A 21,221-nucleotide genomic window follows, 5' to 3' on the forward strand; every position below is an offset into this window, starting at 1 on the left:
GAGAAAGCTTCCCTGACAGTAGGACAGCAGGAAGGCCAGCAAGCTGAGTAGTCTGGGTGAAACTGACCAGAGCAGCAGGGGCAGGCAGCAGCTGGCAGCAAAGAATATTGGTGAGCAGTGGAGAGCTGTAACACAGAGAGCCTCAGGTCACCTGTGGTGTGGAATCAGTTGGTGGAGAAATCCCTCCTGTAGCAGGAGTTGTAACACTTAGGGCCCTAAACCCTGGGCTACTGCCTTAGCTGTCAGAGGCCTCTGGCCCAAACCCCAAGTCACTTCGTTAGCCACTAAGGGCCTCAGATCTGATCCCCAGGCCCCAACCCTGTGCCACCACCTTAGCTGTCAAAAGCCCATGGCTAACAGCTATTTCCCACTGTCATCCACTGTGCTGCCTGCAGATATGACAAGGTCCTGGAATAACTGGAGGAGTTTCTCCTTAACCTGCCCATGATTTCTATCTGGGTAGAACATCAGAGCCCCAGCCAGCTGGGTAGTAAGAAGGTAAATGTGTATAGAGCTCAGAAGCATTTTCTGAGAATATCATTGCAGTTTCTAAATATCATCAGTATAATACATGGTACTTTTTTCATACTTAAACTAGTTGGTTCATATTAAAACTGCTTTTACTAAACTGCTTTGCAGAGATTTTCTAATGACTGTAGTTTTGATAATAAATTTGCTAATATTACTATGCATGCTGGGATGTTCTTTGGAATGTCAGAGTTCTTTCTCACTTTTAATGCAATGTCAAAATTTTATTTCTTATCTTTCCTGTTGGTTTGACTCTTGTATTTGTGCTTTCCACTTTACAGGCATGCAGTATGGTGAATATGTTAATAATCAAGCTAGCTCTGCACCAACTCCCTTGTCATCAACTTCCGATGATGAGGAAGAGGAGGAGGAGGATGAGGAAGCAGGTCTGCTTTAGCTTTACACCAGTTTTTGATCTTTTACTCACATTTTCTTTATTTCTGTAGTCTGAGCCTTGGGGGAAAAAGTGTCTTTGAAGATTTAGCATAATGAACTTTATGGGTTTTTATTACAGAAAGTTGGGTCACTTGAAGTGAGGTGTGTGTTTTGTTTTTCCTCCTTTGGATAGCCTTACCATTTTATTAGTAAAAGAATCCATCTTTCATGATGGCAGCATTTTCTTCTTTCAGAAACCCATTTCCTCCCATGTCATGTGCAGAGCATTGAGTCTGACTGAAGCTCTTGGCTGATGATTGCTGTGGCAACCTTTTAGGAATAATGTTCTCTGCTTTGCATGCTATGTTAATAAAAATAAACTATGTGAATTTTACAGTAGTGATAGAGAAATAGAGTTCTTTGAGGTCCTTGGCCTTTCTTGCTGTGCACCTAGAAGGTCCAGAATTTATAGTTCCTGCTTATGAGGTGGTAGTTTATATTAACTGAAGAAGTTGTGCTTAGAGCTGTGTGGTACAACCCATTTAATTTCTTTTTCTGCCTTGATAAGTAGAACACTGCTAAAAGTTAAACAATTTATTTCTTCTATTAACTTTAACAATTTAAGACTGAGTTACTATAAGCGACCATGATTGTCCTTTTTTTTGTGGGGAGGCAGTCCTAGGATTTGAACTCAGGGCTTCATGCTTGCTAGGCAGGCGATCTTACTCCTTGAGCCGCTCCCCTGCCCAAAAATGTAGAAATCTTTATGCATGATTTGAGGGAGATGATAATAGATGGTACCAAGTAGGAAGTAACTTTTTTACTTTGGGCACAAAAGTACCCATTTACCTTTCAGAAAGTTTTAATTTTTTAAATTTTAATATGATTTAAAATTTACAGAAAAGTTGCAAAAAAGAATGAAAGAAACTCCCATATATACATCCCTCTATTTGCTTTATAATTCTCTTTATATAGTTCTCTGCAACATTTGACAATGAATTGAAGATATTTCGAACTTCACCCCTTCAGTGTATATTTCCTAATTATAAGAACAGTGTCTTACATGACCACAATACAGTTTTCAGGAAGTTGAACTTTGATTCAGTAATATCTGGTACACAGTCCATAGTCAGATCTCGTCAATTCAGTTGTCTCAATCTGATCTTTTTTTCTTTTTGCAGTACTGGGGTTTGAGCTCAGGGCCTACCCCTTGAGCCTCTCCACCAGCCCTTTTTTGTGAAGGTTTTTTCGAGATAAGGTCTTGTGGAACTATTTGCCCTGGCTTGAACTGTGATCCTCCTGATTTCTGCCTCCTGAGTAGCTAGGATTACAGGCATGTGCCACTGGCATCCTGCTCAATCTGATCTTTTATAGATATTTTCACTGTCCAGATCCAGTCCGCAGTATACATTGCATTTAGTTGTCATCTCTGTTTAGATGCTTTCAATCTGGAACAATTTCCTTAGCCTTTCTTTCTTCACCTTGACAAGAATACGGGCCAAAAGAATGTAGACCAATTGGAGTGGATCAAGTGGTAGAGCTCCTGCCTAACAAGCATGAGGCCCTGAGTTCAAACCCCAGTACCACCACCAAAAAAAAAGAATGTAGCCCAGTTAAATCCTTAGTTTGGATTTAGCTATTTCCTCATGATTAGATTAAGATCATGCATTTTTGATGGGATTTCTAAGGTGATGTTGCATTCTTAGCCCATCCTGTCTGAGGCAGTTGATGTTAATTTGCTGCCATACTGGTGAGATTAACTTTGATCATTCTATTAAGATAGAATCTGCCAGGTTTCTCCATTATAATTACTACTTTTCTGTATTGAAATTAAGAGTAGCTGGATGTGGTGGCATGTGCCTGTAATCCCATCTATGTAGGAACCATAATAAAATAGGAGGACCATGGTTCATGCCTACCTGAGCATAAATGAGAGATCCTATCCCCACAAGTAAAACAAAAAGGGCTGGGGATGTGACACATACAGAGTGCTTGCCAAGCACAAGCCCTGAGTTCAACCCCCATGAACACCAGAAAAAGAAAAAAGAAAAAAAATTAATGAGTAATATCCTTTGGCACTGTATAACTGTCCTGTTCTTCGTTTAATTGTTGTTCATTTGCTTTGGTATTCCTTGATGATTTCAAATTCTGACAGTTCTTCTATATTAGATGAGTAGGAGTTTTAGATGAGAGTGGTATGGCTATAGACTGTTAGAAGTTTTATTACATAAGAGTCATTGATACCAGCTTTGATATCAAACTGGCTCTTGTTTTTTCTTTAATGGTACTTCCTTTAAGTACCTTTAAACCTCAGAAAGATGTTTCATACTCATCTGTACTTAATCTGCAGACTTGGAATGAGCTACTTTTCCAAGGTCTAATGGAATTTTGCTTATACTTTTTCTATGTTTTATGCAAGTTGTGAGGAAATAAAAATTCAAATTATCTGATTAAAGTTGAGCAGCAAATTTGAATATATTGGTCTTTATTGACCTATGTTACTTGTCTTAGAATAGCGTAAGCCTTTTCTCAAAGGCTTAAATGCCTCCTTATACTTTTCCCTATTTTCAAGGATTCTTTTTTTTTTTTTTTTTTTTGGTTTATTTATTTATTCATATGTGCATACATTGTTTAGGCCATCTTTCACCCCTGTTCTCCCCTTTCCTCTCTCCCCCCTCGCTTCCAGGCAGAACCTGTTCTGCCCTTATCTCTAATTTTGTTAAAGAGAAGACATAAGCAATAACAAGAAAGACAAAGCGTTTTTGCTAATTTGAGATAAGGATAGCTATACAGAGAGATTCTTAGCATTGCTTCCATGTACATGTGTATTACAACCCAAATTGATTCATCTCTACCAGACCTCTTCACTAATTCCCGGTCACTTTCCCATACTGACCTCTGTCAGCTCAAGATTACTATATTTGCTTGTCTATAGTGGGAACATCAAACACTTCCAAGTTTTGGCTTTCCTACCTATCCCTATTCCTCCTGTATGTGTTCTCCCCTTAGCGTGTGACCCATGTACAATATTACTGCATTTGTTTTAGGTCTAAAGTCCACATATGAGGGAGACCATACGATTTTTGGCCTTCTGAGCCTGGCTAACTTTGCTTAAGATGATGTTCTCCAGTTCCATCCATTTACTTGCAAATGACAAGATTTCATTCTTCTTCGTGGCTGAGTAAAATTCCATTGTGTATAAATACCACATTTTCTTAATCCATTCGTCAGTAGTGGAGCATCTTGGCTGTTTCCATAACTTGGCTAGTGCTGCAATAAACATGGGTGTGCAGGTCCCTCTGGAGTAACCTGAGTCACATTCCTTTGGGTATATCCCCAGGAGTAGGATTGCTGGATCATATAGGAGATCTGTGTTTAGTTTTTTAAGAAGCCTCCATATTGTTTTCCAGAGTGGTTGTACTAGCTTATGTTCCCACCAGCAGTGTATGAGGGTTCCTTTTTCCCCATATCCTTGCCAACATTTGTTGTTGGTGGTGTTTTTGATGATAGCTATTCTAATGGGTGAGATGGAATCTTAGTGTGGTTTTGACTTGCCTTTCTTTGTGGCCAGGGATGGTGAACATTTCTTCATGTGTTTTTTGGCCATTGGGATTTCCTCCTTTGAAAAAGTTCTGTTTAGTTCAGTTGCCCATTTCTTTATTGGTTCATTGATTTTGAGGGAGTTTAGTTTTTTTGAACTCCCTGTATACTCTGGTTATCAGTCCTCTGATGTATAGCTATCAAATATTTTCTCCCACTCTGCCAGTTTAGAGACCATTTCTTTTGTTGTGCAGAAGCCTTTTAATTTCATGTAGTCCCATTTTCAAGGATTCTAACATATTCTTTTGATCTGTTCTCTTTCTTCCTTCCTCAGATTTTAGTTCCCTTCCCCCTTTTTCCTCCTTTTCCTTTTCTTCTTTGAAGCTGTGACCAAGAAGCCAGTAAAAGAGTGAGGAGGAAAAAAAATCTTCCCAATTTACAGTAGTCATACTTGTTCCTCATTTGGTCTCATCATTCTTGTCACTGTGTGGCATGAAGAGACTGAGGAGTTTGGAGCTATTTAAGGTTTAACAGTGAGGTAATAATCACAGCTATTTTTTTTCTTTTTTGTCTGAAATCAGCTATTACATTCAGAACAGTACAGGGTAAGAGCTTCTTTAATCTGAAAATCTGAAATCTAAAATGCTCTAAAATCCAAAATGGTTTCAGTATCAACATGACATCATAAGTGAAAAGTTCTAAACCAGGCACTGGTGGCTCACGCCTATAATCCTACCTACTCAGGAGGCAGAGATCAGGAGGATTGCATCTGGAAGCCAACACTGGGCAAATAGTTCTCAAGACCATATCTTGAAAATACCCATTGCAAAAAAAAGAGCTGGTGGAGTGGCTCAAGTGGTAAGGGCACCTGTCTAGTAAGTGCAAGGCCCTGAGTTCAAACCCTAGTGTCACAAAAAAAAGAAAAGAAAGAAAAGTTCTACCTTATCGTGCTGAGTTGGTCACAGTCCAACCCAGGATGCATGAGAAATATTTTATAAAATTACTTTTAGACTATGTGTATAACGTGTAAATGAAACATAAGTGAATTTTGTATTTAGATTTGGGTTCCATCCCAAGATATTGCATCATTTTATGCAAATATTCTAAAATCTGAAAAAGTTTGAAGTCTGAAACACTTCTGGTTCCCAGAATTTTGGATAAGGAGTACTCAATCTGTATTTTGGTGAATATCATAGTTCTGAAGATCAATGCAGTAGCATAGCTTCTGGTCTTCAAATACTTCTAATAGGATAGGGGAGCAGGTACCATGTGTGATTATAGTACAACTTGAAAAGTGCAATAATTTGGGGTTGACAAATTTGCCCTTACCTAGGAGAGGAAAGTTTTCACGAGTATATAAGAAAGATTTTGCAAAAGATAAGGAATTTAAATGATGTATAGGAATAGGCCATGTGGAAGGGAAATCTAGGCTCACAGGTCACTGTACTTGTACAGTGTTTAACAAGTATATAACCATACATACACAAGGAAAAAATGGTGTATTAAGTGATTGTGAGAAGTTTTGTATGACTGCATTGCATTGTAAGGTTGTATGGAAATGCTTTCCTGAGTTCCCTAAACTATTACCAGTATTACAAACATGTTCTATATATGAGTTTGTATATGATCATGTTTGTTTTTGTGTATATGTTTCTCTTTTGCATCTATCTTCATGTGTGAGAGAAAACATGAGGCCTTTGTGTTTCTGAGCCTGGCTTACTTAACTTGATGTCTTCCAATTCCATCCATTTGCCTTCAAACCACATCATTATTCCTTATGGCTGAGTAAAAATTGTGTATAATTACCACATTCTTGATCCATTCATCAATTGTAGTGCATCTGGTTGTTTCCAAAGCTTGGCTGTTGTGAATAGTGCTGTGATGAACATTGGTGTACTGGTGTCTCTATTGTATCCTTACTTAGGTTCCTTTTGGTAGATGCCCAGGAGTGGTATCACTGGATCATATAGCAGTTCTATCTTTAGCTTTTTGAGGAATCTCCATACTGCTTTCCATAATGGTTGTGCTAATTTGCATTCTCCACCAGCAGTGTATAAGGATTCCTGTTTCGACGCATCCTCACCAGCATTTATTGTTATTCCCTTGACTGTGGCCATTCTAACTGGGGTGAGATGAAATCTAAGTGTTGTTTTGATTTGCATCTCTTACAGCCAGGGAAGTCGAACACTTCTTCATGTATTTACTGTACCTCTTCCTTGGAGAATTCCCTGTTTATTTCATGTGCCAATTTCTTCATTGGGATATTGATTCTTTGGGTTGAATTTTTAAAGTTTCCTATAGATTCTGGATATTAGTCCCTTATTGGATGAATAGCTGGCAAAGATTTCTCCCATTCTGTGCAAAACTTCGAGTCTAGAGACTGTTCCTTTTGCTCTACAGAAACTTTTTGGTTTGATGCAGTCCCATTTGTTCATTCTTTCTCTTAGATGTTGAGCCTTTTGAGTTATGCTTAGGACGTTGTTCCCTATGCCTATCTGTTCCAGTGTATTTCCTACTACTACTTCCTGTAGTTGTTTCAAATTTCAGGCCTTGTATTAAGGTCTTTGATCCACTTTGAGTCTCAAACCTGGGGTGAGAGGCAGGGATCTAGTTTCAGTCTTCTACATATGGATATCCAGTTTTCCCAGAAACATTTGTTAAAGAGGCTGTCTTTTTTCCATCTTGTGTTTTGGGTTTCTTTGTCAAAGATAAGTTGGTTGTAGCTGTGTGGGTTTATGTCTGAGTCTTCTATTCTAATCCATTGGTCTTCCTGTCAGTTTTTGTGCCAATACCATGCTGTTTTTATTGTTATGGCTCTGCAGTATAGTTGAAGTTGGGTATTGTGATACCTTCAGCGTTGGACTTTTTATTCAGAATTGTTTTGGCTATTTGAGGTCTTTTGTGTTTCCATATGTACTTTAGGATTGGTTTTTCTGTCTCTGTGAAGAATGTCATTGGAATTTTGATGGGGATTGCATTGAACATGTAGATTGTTTTTGGTAGTATTGCCATTTTCACAATGTTGATTCTACCAATCCACAAGCATGGGAGATTTTTCCATCTTCTGATGTCTTCTTTGATTTCTCTCTTCAGTGGTTTATAGTTTTCATTAAAAAGGTCTTTGGTTTCCTTTGTGAAATTTATTCCAAGGTACTTTATTATTTTTGAGGCTATTGTAAATGGTATTGTTTCCTTGACTTCTTTCTCAGTCCATTCATTGTTGGTATATAGAAAAGCTACTGATTTCTGAACGTTAATTTTGTATCCTGCTACATTGCCAAAGGAGTTTATGATTTCTAACAGTTTTTTGAAAGAGTTTTTTGGTAGAGTTTTTAGGGTCTTGTAGGTATAGGATCATGTCATCTGCAAATAGGGATAGTTTGACTTCTTTCTCCCCTGTTTGAATCCCTTTAATTTCTTGCTCTTGTCTTATTGCTCTGGCTAGGAATTCCAAAACTTTATTGAATAGGAGTGGAGAAAGTGGGCATCCCTGTCTCTTTCCAGTTCAGAGCTTTTTTTGAGAAAGGGTTTCACTATGTAGTCCAAGCTGCCCTCAAACTCATGATCTTTCTGCCTCTGAGTACTGGGACTATAGACATGTGACACCATGGCTGACACTGCAAGACTTGGTCCTCTACATGAGCATTTTGCTTTATTTGTAAATTTATGTAAAGAACAAAAAAGAAGAGTCATTACTTTCTAAAGGTGCTTATTAAATGTTAGTGTCTTTGAACCATTACTTGTTTTCATAGCCCTCATACTTTATAAGTGGATTCATATCCACTATCTCATTTAAGCCTCAGAAGAACATTAAAAAGAACACAGGGTATTAAGAAAAACATTCTCCTTTTGCAGAAGACAATATTGATGACTGCAGTTTATCCAATATTGTGTAGCATGTAAGTGACAGGATCTGATGTGCTTGTGGTCTTATGCCTTCAAACCATGTTCTTTGCTGAGAATAAAAGCTTCCTACACAAATAACTATATCTATTAAACTCTTTGTTAATACACCTAATTCTCATGGCTATCCACTGAAAGATAGTTATGCTTACCCATTCTTTTCACATCACAGTTTAAAATCAACCTAAAATGTGATTTAAACCCTGATTGTAATACTGATGTTAAAGAGCCAGAGATAGTCTCTGTACTAAGAAATTTTTGTCACTTTGAAATAGATCTTATTCTTTTTTCATGGGAGAGGTCATATGCATTTTCTGTTTTATAGATCAGTATATACTCTAGCATATCCACCTGGGGTAATTAGAGGTTCCTAATGAAATATGTGTTGGTATGTGTCCAGATTTCATCATAAATTGCCACTTAGCTTTTCTCCTAATCTTACAGGTTTTGAATAAATAGAAATAATAACAATTTCCATACTCTGATACTTATATTACTGTGTCTTTCATTTATCTTCCCTTATTGAATATATCAGGTGTTATTTAACCTGTACTGTGCAGATGAATAAACTGAGGCACAGAAAAGCCTAGTAATATGCTAGGAAGAGCCCAAGCCAAAATCCTTTGTTATGAATGTTTAAGCAGCTGTACTGTGTTATCAGTCATTACAATGTAATTATCTTAAATTCCTTGTACAAGTTGTTTAATATCTTGAGACTTGGTGTTGTGATCTTTCAGGTTTCACTGTATTACCACTTCTATCAACCTAAAATTTATGTTTGTCTGAATCTTTTTATAGTTCTATTCTCTAAGTTACATATGTTTGATTGAATTATATTGTACTCATCATCCCCATTTTCATCCACTACTCTTATTAACAAATCCATGTGGGTTTGTTTTAATGTTTTAAGCATCAATCATTTTAACTTTTTACTAGAGTTAGGAATTTCTCGAGTTCAGCCCAAACATCTTTTTCAGATTTGCCACTGACTGTTCTAAGTTACACTGCCGTTTTAAACTTAGGTGTTTGGGTTCTCCTTGTAGGTGTTGACAGCTCTTCTACCACAAGCAGTGCTTCACCTTTGCCCAACAGTTACGATGCCCTGGAAGGAGGCAGCTATCCAGGTAACTGTTTTGTATTTGACCATGTTCACTTTAAAAGTTACTGACCGTCAATTGCTTTCAAAACAACATAATTGGCAATAAAAAGCAATGTAATTAGCAGACTTTTTTTTAACAGAAAAAAGGGGCAGTTTTCTGACTGTCCCTTTCTCAGCCTTAATTTATTAGTGCTAATTGTCATGACAATTGTGAATATTGTTTCTGGGAAGAAATTTATTTTTATTAAATTTTTAGTCTTTTCCCTCTTTTTAAAAAACACTTAATAGTGAATAACTTTTTTCTTTCCCCTTTAAAAAAATAACTCTTGTTCTTATGCTTATGTCCTTAAATTCCTTCCACCTAGTCTCTGACTGTAAAGCATCTTTGATTCTTTACTCCCCCTATGGCTCCTCGGTGCCTCTACTAGGTAAATAGCCACTTGGAGTAGATTTTGGAGGCATCACTTTTAACTGTATCTGGAAATAACTTTAGTTATTGAAGAGTAGTAAAAGAAAAATCAGTAAACTCTTTTAATTAATAGTCATTTCACAGTATCTTACACTGTGATTTTCCTTATTCTCCTGTCTCAGCACTGACAGTTTAACAATCACTTAATACTACCCCCAATGGTTTCAAACTTAAGGACCTACAGAACAAATAGTTTTGTCCTTATCTTTGTTTTTTATCACTTTGATAATAAATGTAGAATGAAGCTTCACTGATGTTGAAATATGCTCTACTTACTTAACCACACACTACCTGCTGTTACCAAACTATGAATCAATAGAGAACCTTAATCCTCTCGATTCTCTGCAAAATTCTCTCATGAAGGATACTTGAATAACCTACTGAGCCTTTTGTGGTTAATCATTTTTTCCCTAGGAACAAGTGGGTGTATATGTGCATGTGTGTGTAAAAGAAGTTATAAACCATTTCAGAAGCAATCACTATTATTAAACTATTACAGGAGAATTATTTCATTCACTAAAAAGATGAATAAAACTATTTCACATTTCACAAGCTCTGAATTAATCTGAAATGTCTTTTGTGGTGTAGTGAAAAGTTCATGGCTTTAGAGTCAGACATTGATTTGTTTTTCTGTATTTAGTCAACAGATTTTAATCTTATAATGAACTGTCCTTTGACAGTGGGTCAGTGACCTTTGGCAAGTTTTCTTGCTATTCATGCTACACTAAATTAAGGAAATTAGTAAACATCTGAAGCAGTATAGTGAATGAATTGAAGGTCCATTATGTGTCTGGTACTAGGATAGATTTTAGGATTATACAAATGTGTGAAATGCTATCCTTTCCTAAAGAAGGAGAGACTATTTAGATCTCCTTATTTATGACTATAATTTTTTATTTCTTATTTGCTGACTGTTATTATGTTAAAAGATCCTTCTACCTATATTCCCATCACCATAAGGGGCAAGCAGGAAATCTAAGAACTGTGGACTGCATTAAAGCTCTTATCCTTATAAGAAGTCTGGGAGCCAGCAAGCTGATCTTTGTGTTACCAGCACAAAGGTGATAGCAGAATGTCTAGAAATGTGTCTTCAAAATTAGGATCAATAGATTCAGTAGAATGATGAGATTCCTGAGGAAACTTTAAAAAAAAAAACCATACACACAGAGTTTATTAAGTCAGAAATTTTTCAGAACATATTTCAAAGTCTTATTAATGGTGAAGAATATCATTTTACATGAAAAAATGATTATATGTTATGGAGTTGGCTGTATATCAAAATGTTGATGATAATGGTTGTACAGTAATTTTTATAGTTCCTTTTTGTTGTTGTTCTTATATATGATGTATAAATTTTCCGCAGTTATTTTTCATAGTTTTAGTAAAATTTTAGTTTTAGTTTTAAATTTAAATGAAAAAAAAGCATTTATTCATTAAATTTAATTTGGCCTCTGTTATATACTAGATATTGTTCTGGGAGCTGGATACTATTCTAGACATTATCTTTCATACTCTACTCACATTGTGAAACTAATACAGACTTACAGGTTGACTTTTGGAAGTGTGCTAGTCCTTACATGGACTTTTTACATAGTTGGTAGGATCAGGTCAGTCAAATTAGAGAAAAGAGTAATGTAGACTCTGGACTTTTAAGACAGGGCTTTGCTGTGAGGCCCAGGATGGCCTGGAACCCCCTGTTTAGCCCATCCTCCAACTCATGATCTTCCTGCCTCTGTCTCCTTAGTGCTAGGATCACAGACGTGCCCTACATGTCAGCTTTGATACTCTTCTTACTGCTTTACTTTGTTTTCTGCTTCTTAGCCCCAGTCTTGAGAGAATTAAAAAACAAACAAAAAACCCTACTATATTAGCTCTTTGTTACAAGTACCACCTAAAGAATTTGTTGATAAAATGATTCACAACATGGAACAATAGTAAAATGACTAGCAAAGTAGTGATAATTATTGAACTGGGTATTGGACTTGTGGGTTCATTATTTTATTCTCTTCACTATGTGTATATTCAAAATTTGTCATAGTAAAATTTTTGAAAAGAAAAGGGATATGCAAAGGTTATCACTTTCCCAGTAGTCAAGTCTTTATAGCATCCTGAGTTTTGGTTGTAAACAACATGTTTTCCCTTGTTAGATATGCATTCTTCATCAGCAAGCAGTCCTGCTCCTGATCCTGCCTCTGAACCTGATCCTGCTCCAGCTCCAGCTCCTGCCACTGCTTCTCAGCCATCAAAAATGGCTAAGCCTTTTGGCTATGGGTATCCCACTCTTCAGCCTGGTTATCAGAATGCAGCAGCACCACTCAATTCTGGAACACATCCCAGTAGCCCGGCGTATTCTGGATTCCAGCAGTATCCTCAAGTATGTGTTCTGTCATGTGAAGACATGGTATTTCTGAAAATTGTAAAACCAATTCTAACAAATTCCTAGTGAACAAATTTTTAGAGGTTAAATCTAGATCAAGAGATTATCTGTGATTATTCTCTTCATTGTATCTTTACTTTTCAATGTGCAGTGCACTAAAACTAATTTTATAATCAGGAAATTAAATGCTAAATTTTCAAAAATTCTGTATAGCTAAGCTGGCATTCTCAGATGATGACACAGTCAGATGTGGCTAGGATTTATTTCAGTCCCTGTTCTTCACTTGAAGAGCTCTCCTGTGACACAAACGTGACCTGGTGAGAGCCTCCATGTGTGTGAAAGTGCTTGCCAGCTGTTGCCAGGGCCATTCCGATGCGACTTTTTCTGAAGCCACCTCTTAAAGATCAAATCAGTTTAATCTTACACAGAACAGTAAATGTTTCACATTTTTATTTATTGAGAGGAAAATAAATAACAGGGAAATGATTGAAATAGTAAAAGTGTTTCTACTTAAACTGTCCTTAATAGAAATTTCGTTCTGTGCTAAATTTAAGAATGAAGATTAGAGAAAAACAGAAAAAGTTCCAAGATTGATACTTGGAAGTGTCAAACAAGGAAAAAAAAATTAGCAGTAATAAATGGTGTTCTTTAATGACTTAGGACAACACCTAGCAAACTGTGGCTCTTTGGCCAACTCTGACCCACTGCCTATTTTGTAAATAATACTTTATAGAACGCAGCTACAACTATGTGCTCATTCTTTTATGTTGTTGTCTGTGGTAGAGTTGAGTACTTGAAAAACAGACATATGGCTGTGAAACCTTTTCTTTTTCCCCCCTTTTCTTGATGGAGGTTTGAATTTAGGGCTTTGTGCTTGCTAGCCAAGTACTTTATCACTTGAGCCACAGCCACAGCCCTTCTTGCTTTAGATTGTTTTTCAGATTTTGTCTGGGCTGGTGTTGGACTGTGATCCTCCTACCTATGTTGCCTGCCCAACTGTGATTACCATCTGTAATCACAGATGTTTGTTGAGATGGAGTCTTGATAACATTTTTTGCCCATACTGGCCTTGAACTGCATTCCTCCTGATGTCCACCTGAGTATCTTGGTTTACAGGAATGAGCCTCCACTCCCAGCTCTCAAAGCTTCAGAAGAGTTTAAAGAGATTATCTTTTGAATAAAAATTAAAAATTAATGTTTAATATGTCAAAATTTTTAATCTAATTTTTGATCACAGTACTTTTTATCCAAGGTATAGTACAGGGACTACAAGAGTTTGGATAAAAGAGATAGACTGAAAGTAACTTGGCTTATTAATCACAGGTGAAATGAGTATCAGAAAGCCAAAGCATTGAGAAAGTAGGCTGTTAAAGGACCACTCTCACCTTTAACTTTTAAAACTTTTTATTGAAATCTAATCTAGATCATGTAAAAGTACCCACATCAGCAGACATTTTGATGAATTTGTACAGATTGAGCACACTCACTTTTTTTTTGTTTGTTTTGGTAGTGCTGGGGTTCGAACTCAGGGCCTCATATTTGCTAGGCAAGCACTTTACCACTTGAGCTACTTCACCAGCCCTGAGCACGCTCACTTAACCAACAACCAGAAGCATCTCTGAGGCCTCTTTTAGTCATTAATTCTCCAAACAAGAGTAACCACTGTCTTGGTGGGGGTGTGACTCAAGTGCTAGAGCACCTGCCTAGCAAGTGCCAAGCCCTGAGTTCAAACTCCAGTAGCACACAAAAAAAAAAAGGAGTAGCCACTGTCTTAACTAATAATATCACAGATTAGTTTTGCCTATTTGTTAAACTTTCTGTATACCATATGTACTGCTGTGTCTAGATTGTTTTGTTCAGCATTGTACTTATAGTAGGTAGTGTTGCATAGCACTCCATTCTTTGAGCATACCAGTTTATTTTATTATTGATGGGCATTGGGGGTAAATTTGCAGTTTGGGGCAAATTAGGAGTAGATTTTCTATTCAACCTTAGTAGTTACTGCTGAACGTTTTCCAGAGCCAATATTCTAATTTAAGCCTCATTAGCAGCGTGAGTTCCAGTTACTTCATGTTCTTTTCAAAACTTGAAATTTTGACCTTTTTTTAAAGTTGAATAGTCACCTTCCTTTCATTTTGGAAGTGAGGAAATTGAGTCATAAAAGTCAAATCACCTTTCAAAGACCAGGCCTGGCTCTGATGCTGCAAATACCTTGCAATTCAAAACTAAGCACTCTTTTTCTCTCCTTAACTAGTGGGGATTTTGCAATAGAAAGTCAAATCTAGATAATCTATCCCTCCAAAGGAAATTACAAAACAGTGTTTTATTTTTGTACAGTCTGAATTTAAAATAGCTTTTGGACACTACTGTTTCAGGGCTAGTAGAAGAGCTATGATTTAAGCAGACTGCTAGGACCTGCATGTTTATTTTTACCTATGTGTTTAGAGAGATTGTTGCTTTTCATCTAAGATTAACAATATCAAACTGATTTTTGAAGAGGCAATTGATTTTTGAAGTACTAGTTAGAAGGATAAAGATATCGTACCTTAACTTTAAGCAGCCTTCTGTAAAACTGTTGAAATGCTTTAAACATTGTATGTTGTTCAACGTTGGTGGATTGTTCTGAAATATAAGGGCTTTCTTTGTAGCGATTTAATTTGATATTATTTAAGTAGTGGGAAGCACCAAAAGTTGGTCTTTGAAGAAGGAAAAAAAAAATTTCAGATTTCTTTTTCAAGATTGAAAGTAGGGCTGGTGGAGTAGCTCATGTGGTAGAGTCCTTGCCTTGCAAGCATGAGGCCCTGAGTTCAAACCTCAGTACCATAAAAACAACAAAAAAAGATTGAAAGTCAAAAAAAATGTAGATATGTAAGAACAAAAATTAAAAGTAGAAACATATTTTTACTAAATATGTGGAAAACCTGACACTAATGTTATGTAGCTTAAAGAAGCCTTGGTGCATGATAATTATAGAAAATATAGATAAATTAAAGGCTGGAAGTATCAACCAGTATTCCTTCTGTCAAGAAATAAACAGCAATACTTTGGAGTCTGTCCTTGCTTTGCATCTTGAAGGAAAAGCCAGTATGGAAACCAATCATCCAGGTGACTTATTTAAACAAAATAAGTTTAAATATGGATATTGCTTTGGTAATTTTTAATTTCATTAACAGTATAAGAAGAAACCTTTCTGTATTGCTGTATGTTCATTATTTTGACAGCTATATGTCTTATAGTCAACCATTCTTCCAGTTTGTGGGCATAAATTAATGCCAAAAAAAGCATGAGCATACACACACACACATATACACACACACACACACTCACTCCCCTTTGCTCATTTTTTTCATTATTTCCTTAGGTGACATTTCTGTAAATAGAATTAGTAATAGAGCACCTAATTTAATAATATTAGAATTTGTCTATACTTAATGAACATTTATTGAGTTCTTGCTACGTGGCAGCACTGTTCCAGGCAAGCAAGGCCAAGGTGACAGTACATTTCTGAGATAATCCAAATAGTTAAAAGTAGAATAAATAAGACAATTGAAAAAACTTGTGGGGTAGAAATATGGAGTAAGTGATCAGAGAAGCCCTCATTATAAAAGTTATGCTTCAGTTAAGATCTGAAAGACAAAACAAGACTGGCATGGAAAAATCCTTAAGACCAAGGACTTAAGGAGCAAAGAGGAAGTTTGATGTGTTCCAGGGATAAAGTGACAGTGTGACTGAAACTCGGTTAGCAGTGGGAAAGGTAGTAGGGTTAAATTAGATCAGAGAGCTAGAGAAGGACCATAGAGAAGCTTTCATCTTACCCCAAGTGCAAGGAGCAGACATTGGAGATGTAATATAATGGGATGTCATCTAAGTTACATTTTAGAGAATTATTTTGGATGCTATGTGAAGAATTGATTACATATTCGAATGTTTGAAAGTACAATTAGGGAAGGGCTGAGGGTGTGGCTCAAGTGGTAGAGTGCCTGTCTACGAAGGGCAAGGCCCTCAGTCCAAACTACAGTACTGCCAAAAAAAGAAAATTGAAAAGAAAAATAGAAGCAGGGAGACAAACAGAAACTTTTCCATAATATAGGAAGTAGATGGTTGTGCCTCATAATGAGGTGGTTTCAGCAGTGGTAGTGGAAGGTGGGTAGAAAGGCTGAGTTGACATGCTGATGGATTGGATGTGGTGGATGAGAGAAAGGAATACATATAGAACGACTCCTAGTTTTTTGGTACAACGATGGGTGGAGGTTAAAGGGAGGAGTAGGGATAGGAATCAGGTTGACCATATTAAGTTAAAATGCCCAATAGTAACCCAGAAGTCAAGTTGATCAGTGGTTGGTGATCAGTTGTGGAGAAGTAACTTACCAAGTGGAAGCGTATATGACTGCCCACTTCTCTATATAACTAAGTACACCCAGATTATATTACATGTGTATATGTGCTGCTGAAGCAAGCATGCAAGAATTATTTTGTATAAGCAGAGATTTTTTTTATAATCATTACTCATTGTGTTCTTTTACTGAAATTCCTGCTCATATTCTTCTATCATTGTTCTCTATAATCTGTAATAAGGGTAAACCTTTTTCTAATATTTATGATAATTTTTTTTACCATCTTGACATTTAATTTTAATGGTATTCTTTGGAGAAATGTTTAAACTTTTTTTTATTGGTGGCACTGAGGTTTGAACTCAGGACCTCATGCTTGCTAGGCAGACACTCTTACTGCTTGTGCCACTCCACAAGCCTGGAAAAATGTTTAAATTTTGTATAGTCATGTTATAGTTTCTTCTTACCCTCGTGTCCTTTAATAAGTATTGTCAACCTTAAATTAAGAAAATATTCCATATATTTCTTTTTAGTTCTTTGATGATTTCAGTTTTGCATCTTTAATCCATCTAAATTTTATTTATAGGAAATATCAAATGGTTAGGCTTTAGTTCATTGTCACTTATTAGGTAATCTTATCTTTTGTCCCTAATCGAATATCCCAAATTTTTATCAACTTGCATTTGTTTTGGGGTTTTCCATTTCATGTGATTGACCCATGTGATCATTTTCCCTTCTTCCTTTAGAGTTCTACTGAAAACTTTTAATTTTCTTATTTTTTTATTTTTTGGTGGTGGTACTGGGGTTTGAACTCAGGGCTTCATACTTACGAGGCAGGAAAACTTTTTATTATCTGGTTGTTTTTTCCTTGATCTCATCAGCTTCAATTACCGTCAACATTTTGCTATGCTTGTTTCATCATCTATCTCCCCACTTCCTTTTGTTGCTGAGGATTTTGAAGCTAATTAGGGTCAGGGACATTTCTTGAAACACAAAACCAAAATATCACCATATCATAGCCAACAAAACCAATAATTGCCAAGTGTCATTAAAAACTGTGCATGTCCAGATTTCCCCAATTATTTTAGAAATGTCTTTTTATACTCGGTTTATACAAATGAGTATCCAAGAATTACTTACTAATTATATTTATGTATCATAATTCTCAATGTAAAACAAACCTTCACTAGCCAGGTACCAGTTGCTCATGCCTACTCCTAACTACTCAGGAGGCAGAGATCAGGAGGATTGTAGTTTGAAGCCAGCCCCAGGCAAATAGTTCTTGAGACCCTATCTCAAAAAAACCTACCACAAAAAAGGGCTGGCAAGGTGGCTTAAGTGGTAGAACATCTCCCTAGCAAGTGTGAGGCCCTGAGTTCAAACCCCAGTGCTGCCAAAAAAAAGAAAAACCTTCACTCCTTTCTTTTTTTTTTCAAACCTTTGATCGAATGGTAAAACTGGGCCTATTATCGTACAGAATGTCTCACATTCTGAATGTGGTTCATGGCTTCCTTGTGTTATTTAACTTGCAATTAAATAATAGTTTCGATTTCTATAGATTGGAAATTAAATCTCATGGCTTGGTTATATTCAGGTTTATTACTTCATGTGTTTATTTACATAGGCCAAATTATGATCTATTCTGGTGATGTGTATCTCATAATGATAGCTGATTGTCTCACTGATGAGTGATGAGATTGTCTCATTGATGAGCAGTTCATTGATGAATGGTTCATGTGGTGAACTCCTGATCAGTTTGTCTTAAATTTTCTCTTTAAGTTTTTACCTAGTGGCTTTATCATCTATTCCAGATGACCATAACCTGAATTCTTTATTTCAGAATGAGTGGAAAAATAGTGATTTTCATGAAATTATTATAAATGAAAGACTAATAAAATAGTTAACCATAGGTCAAAAGTGAAGTAAAATATCTCTGAATATACTTTATTGAAAAGTTTTAACATTAAAATTAACATAAATGCTATGTTTAAACAAAAAAATATTAAACCAAAAAGATAAAGAGCAATCCTTAAAGATTAAGAACAAAACAAATGAATCTGTTTCTTGGTACATTCTGATACTGACAAAATATTGTTCTAGCTGACTTAAAACCCAGTACTTTTTACCTCTTGGGGGCATGTATCTAAAGACAAAAAAAGAACTACAAAAACCATGCATTTAATTTCATAATTTTACATTTATAGTTAGGGGTGTTATTTGAAATGAAATATATTATAGAATAAAACAAATGCACCCATCCATGGGTTGAAAATACTTAAGGAAAAAATTGCATTTATACTGAACATATATGGACTTTTTTTCTTGTCATTATTCCCTGAATGATACAGCATAACTACGTACATAGCATTTTATTGTATTAAGTTCTATAAGTAATCTATAGATGATTTAAAGTATATAGGAGGATCTGTGTAAGTGATGTACAAATGTCCCATTCCGTACATGGAATTGGAGCATCTGCAGATCCACGAGGTCTAATCCACTATGGGTACTGAAGGACAGTTATCAGGCTGTTACCATTAGAGTCGAAATACTCAGCAAATGACAAGAGAGATGCAGGTGTAGCATCCAAGTAAAACTATTGTCCTTGTGCTAATTGGAAAATCAGTACTAACTCATTTTTTCCTTTCATTCAGTGTATGTGTTGTATTTCTACCTATTCTAAAAGCCAGAAAGTAGTAACAGCACACTAGCAATGAGCACCCTTATCACCAAAGATTTTGGTTTCTAGATACCATCTTTATTTAAAAGGAGCAAAAATTCCTTCTTGGATAAATTACTGGTTCTAGTTCTAGGGGAAGAAGGGTACAAAATGCCATGCCAGAAAGGCCAAATAGGGTCACATTATAAAGTCACTGGGAGCTGGGGTTGTAGCTCAGGAGTAGAGCACTTGCTTAGCTAGCATGCCCCAGGCCTTGGGTTCAATCCCTAGCACTGCACAATAAACAAGTAAATAACAAAATTAAATTGCACAGGGGTCACCTTGAATGGACTCTTACCAGGCAACGATTGAATGTTTCAACATCAAATAAGTAGTGGTAGTAATTCATTAAACCTGTTCAGTTTAAAAAAGAAAAATCCATGAATGCATAGTTATAGTAAAGTATAACCTAGGGAACCAAAAAAATAAGTAAAGCAAAATTCACTGAACATCACTATGCGTTTCTTAGGCATCAAGTCATTAGTCTGGAAATTGATAGCTGATAAAATTTGAAAGTAATTAAGCACTTATCCTGCCTTTGGAGTATGAACTATATATATTCAAGGAAACCATGTTCTTGATGATAAACAGTATTGTTGCTGACATTTTGTTGTTAGATTTAACCTTACTAATAAGATGTAAATTTATTCAGTATTTTTGCTGGTTTTTCAAGTATGCTTTTAAGTTGACTGCTGTGTTACTAAGCAAAATTTAAATGTTCTTACTATACTGATTTTACTTTATATTGAAATTCTCTATCTAGTATAGAAAATTGTATTCACATTTGTTATTGAGATTTTGTTTTGACTTATTTTGAATTTCCCTTTCAGCAATACTCTGGTGTGAACCAGCTATCTTCCAGTCTAGGAGGATTGAGTCTTCAGAGTTCTCCCCAACCGGAAAGCCTGAGACCTGTCAACCTCACTCAGGAGAGGAATATTTTACCCATGACTCCGGTTTGGGCTCCTGTACCTAACTTGAATTTAGAACTCAAAAAGTTAAACTGTAGCCCAGAGTAGGTATTCAGTTATTTTGGAATCTTTCTTAAGTAATGTACTTTGATGAAAATATTGTATGTATTTCAAAAATAGTGAAAGTGGGCTAGTAGAATGGCTCAAGTGGTAGAGCATCTGCGTAGCAAGCATGAATGCCCTGAGTTCACACCCCACTATCATGACCTACCGCCCACCAAAAAAAAAAAAAAAGCCTGGTTTACACCTGGAATTCTAGCTACTTTGGAGGCTGAGATCAGGAGGATCTCAGTTCAAGGCCAGCTCAGGCAAATAGTTTGTGAGACCCTGTCTCACAAAATAACCAGTGTAAAATGGACTGGAGGCATGACTCAAGCAGTAGAGCACCTGCTTTGCAAGTGTGAAGCCCTGAGTTCAAACCCCAGTCCCACTAAAAACAAACAAACAAAAAGGTAAAATAATATGGATTAATTTCTATTGGAGCTTTTGTTTATGTAGATGTTTCTATTTCAGTTTGTATACAAGTAGCTGTAATATTCAGTTTAGATTATCTGTCTCTCTTCCCATCTTCATCCCAACCCTGTTCCATTCCTCTATCACCTAATGCTAAAGAGATTATTTCTCTTTGAATGAAGGGTTTTAAGAACCCAGACCTAACTATAATTTTTCATTTTTAAAATATCTTTTTCCTCACCTTTTTACCAATACTAACTTCTTAAATCTTTTAAGTAAGATTAGATGCCTGTTGTTTATTACCTTCCTTAGGTGTTGCTTAAAAAAAGACAAACAGCACTTACATAAACCCAAGAATAGGTTTAGATAGTTTCTCTGGATTTTCTTTCCCCACTGAGTATAGAATGTGAACTTCATTAACCCCCAAGTTGTACATCCAGCCTGAATTTAGACTTT

At 36.2% G+C, this 21,221-nt stretch overlaps 1 protein-coding gene across 3 annotated transcripts in view; it reads left to right on the forward strand.

Annotated features, from left to right (window-relative positions):
• The window catches only part of Sec24b (SEC24 homolog B, COPII coat complex component), a 71,320-nt gene that overhangs the window by 23,985 nt on the left and 26,114 nt on the right, over positions 1-21,221 (forward strand). For 2 of the 3 annotated variants that reach the window (XM_020177139.2, XM_020177142.2), the window contains 3 exons: positions 9,390-9,470; positions 12,062-12,288; positions 20,172-20,356. In XM_020177139.2, coding sequence (XP_020032728.2) covers positions 9,390-9,470; positions 12,062-12,288; positions 20,172-20,356 — 493 coding nt within the window. Of the gene's footprint in view, positions 1-809; positions 915-9,389; positions 9,471-12,061; positions 12,289-20,171; positions 20,357-21,221 lie in introns of all 3 variants that reach the window. The other variant, XM_020177137.2, reaches the window with a different exon arrangement.

Source organism: Castor canadensis, chromosome 9 (genome assembly GCF_047511655.1).
Source record: "Castor canadensis chromosome 9, mCasCan1.hap1v2, whole genome shotgun sequence".
Taxonomy (NCBI): Eukaryota; Metazoa; Chordata; class Mammalia; order Rodentia; family Castoridae; genus Castor; species Castor canadensis.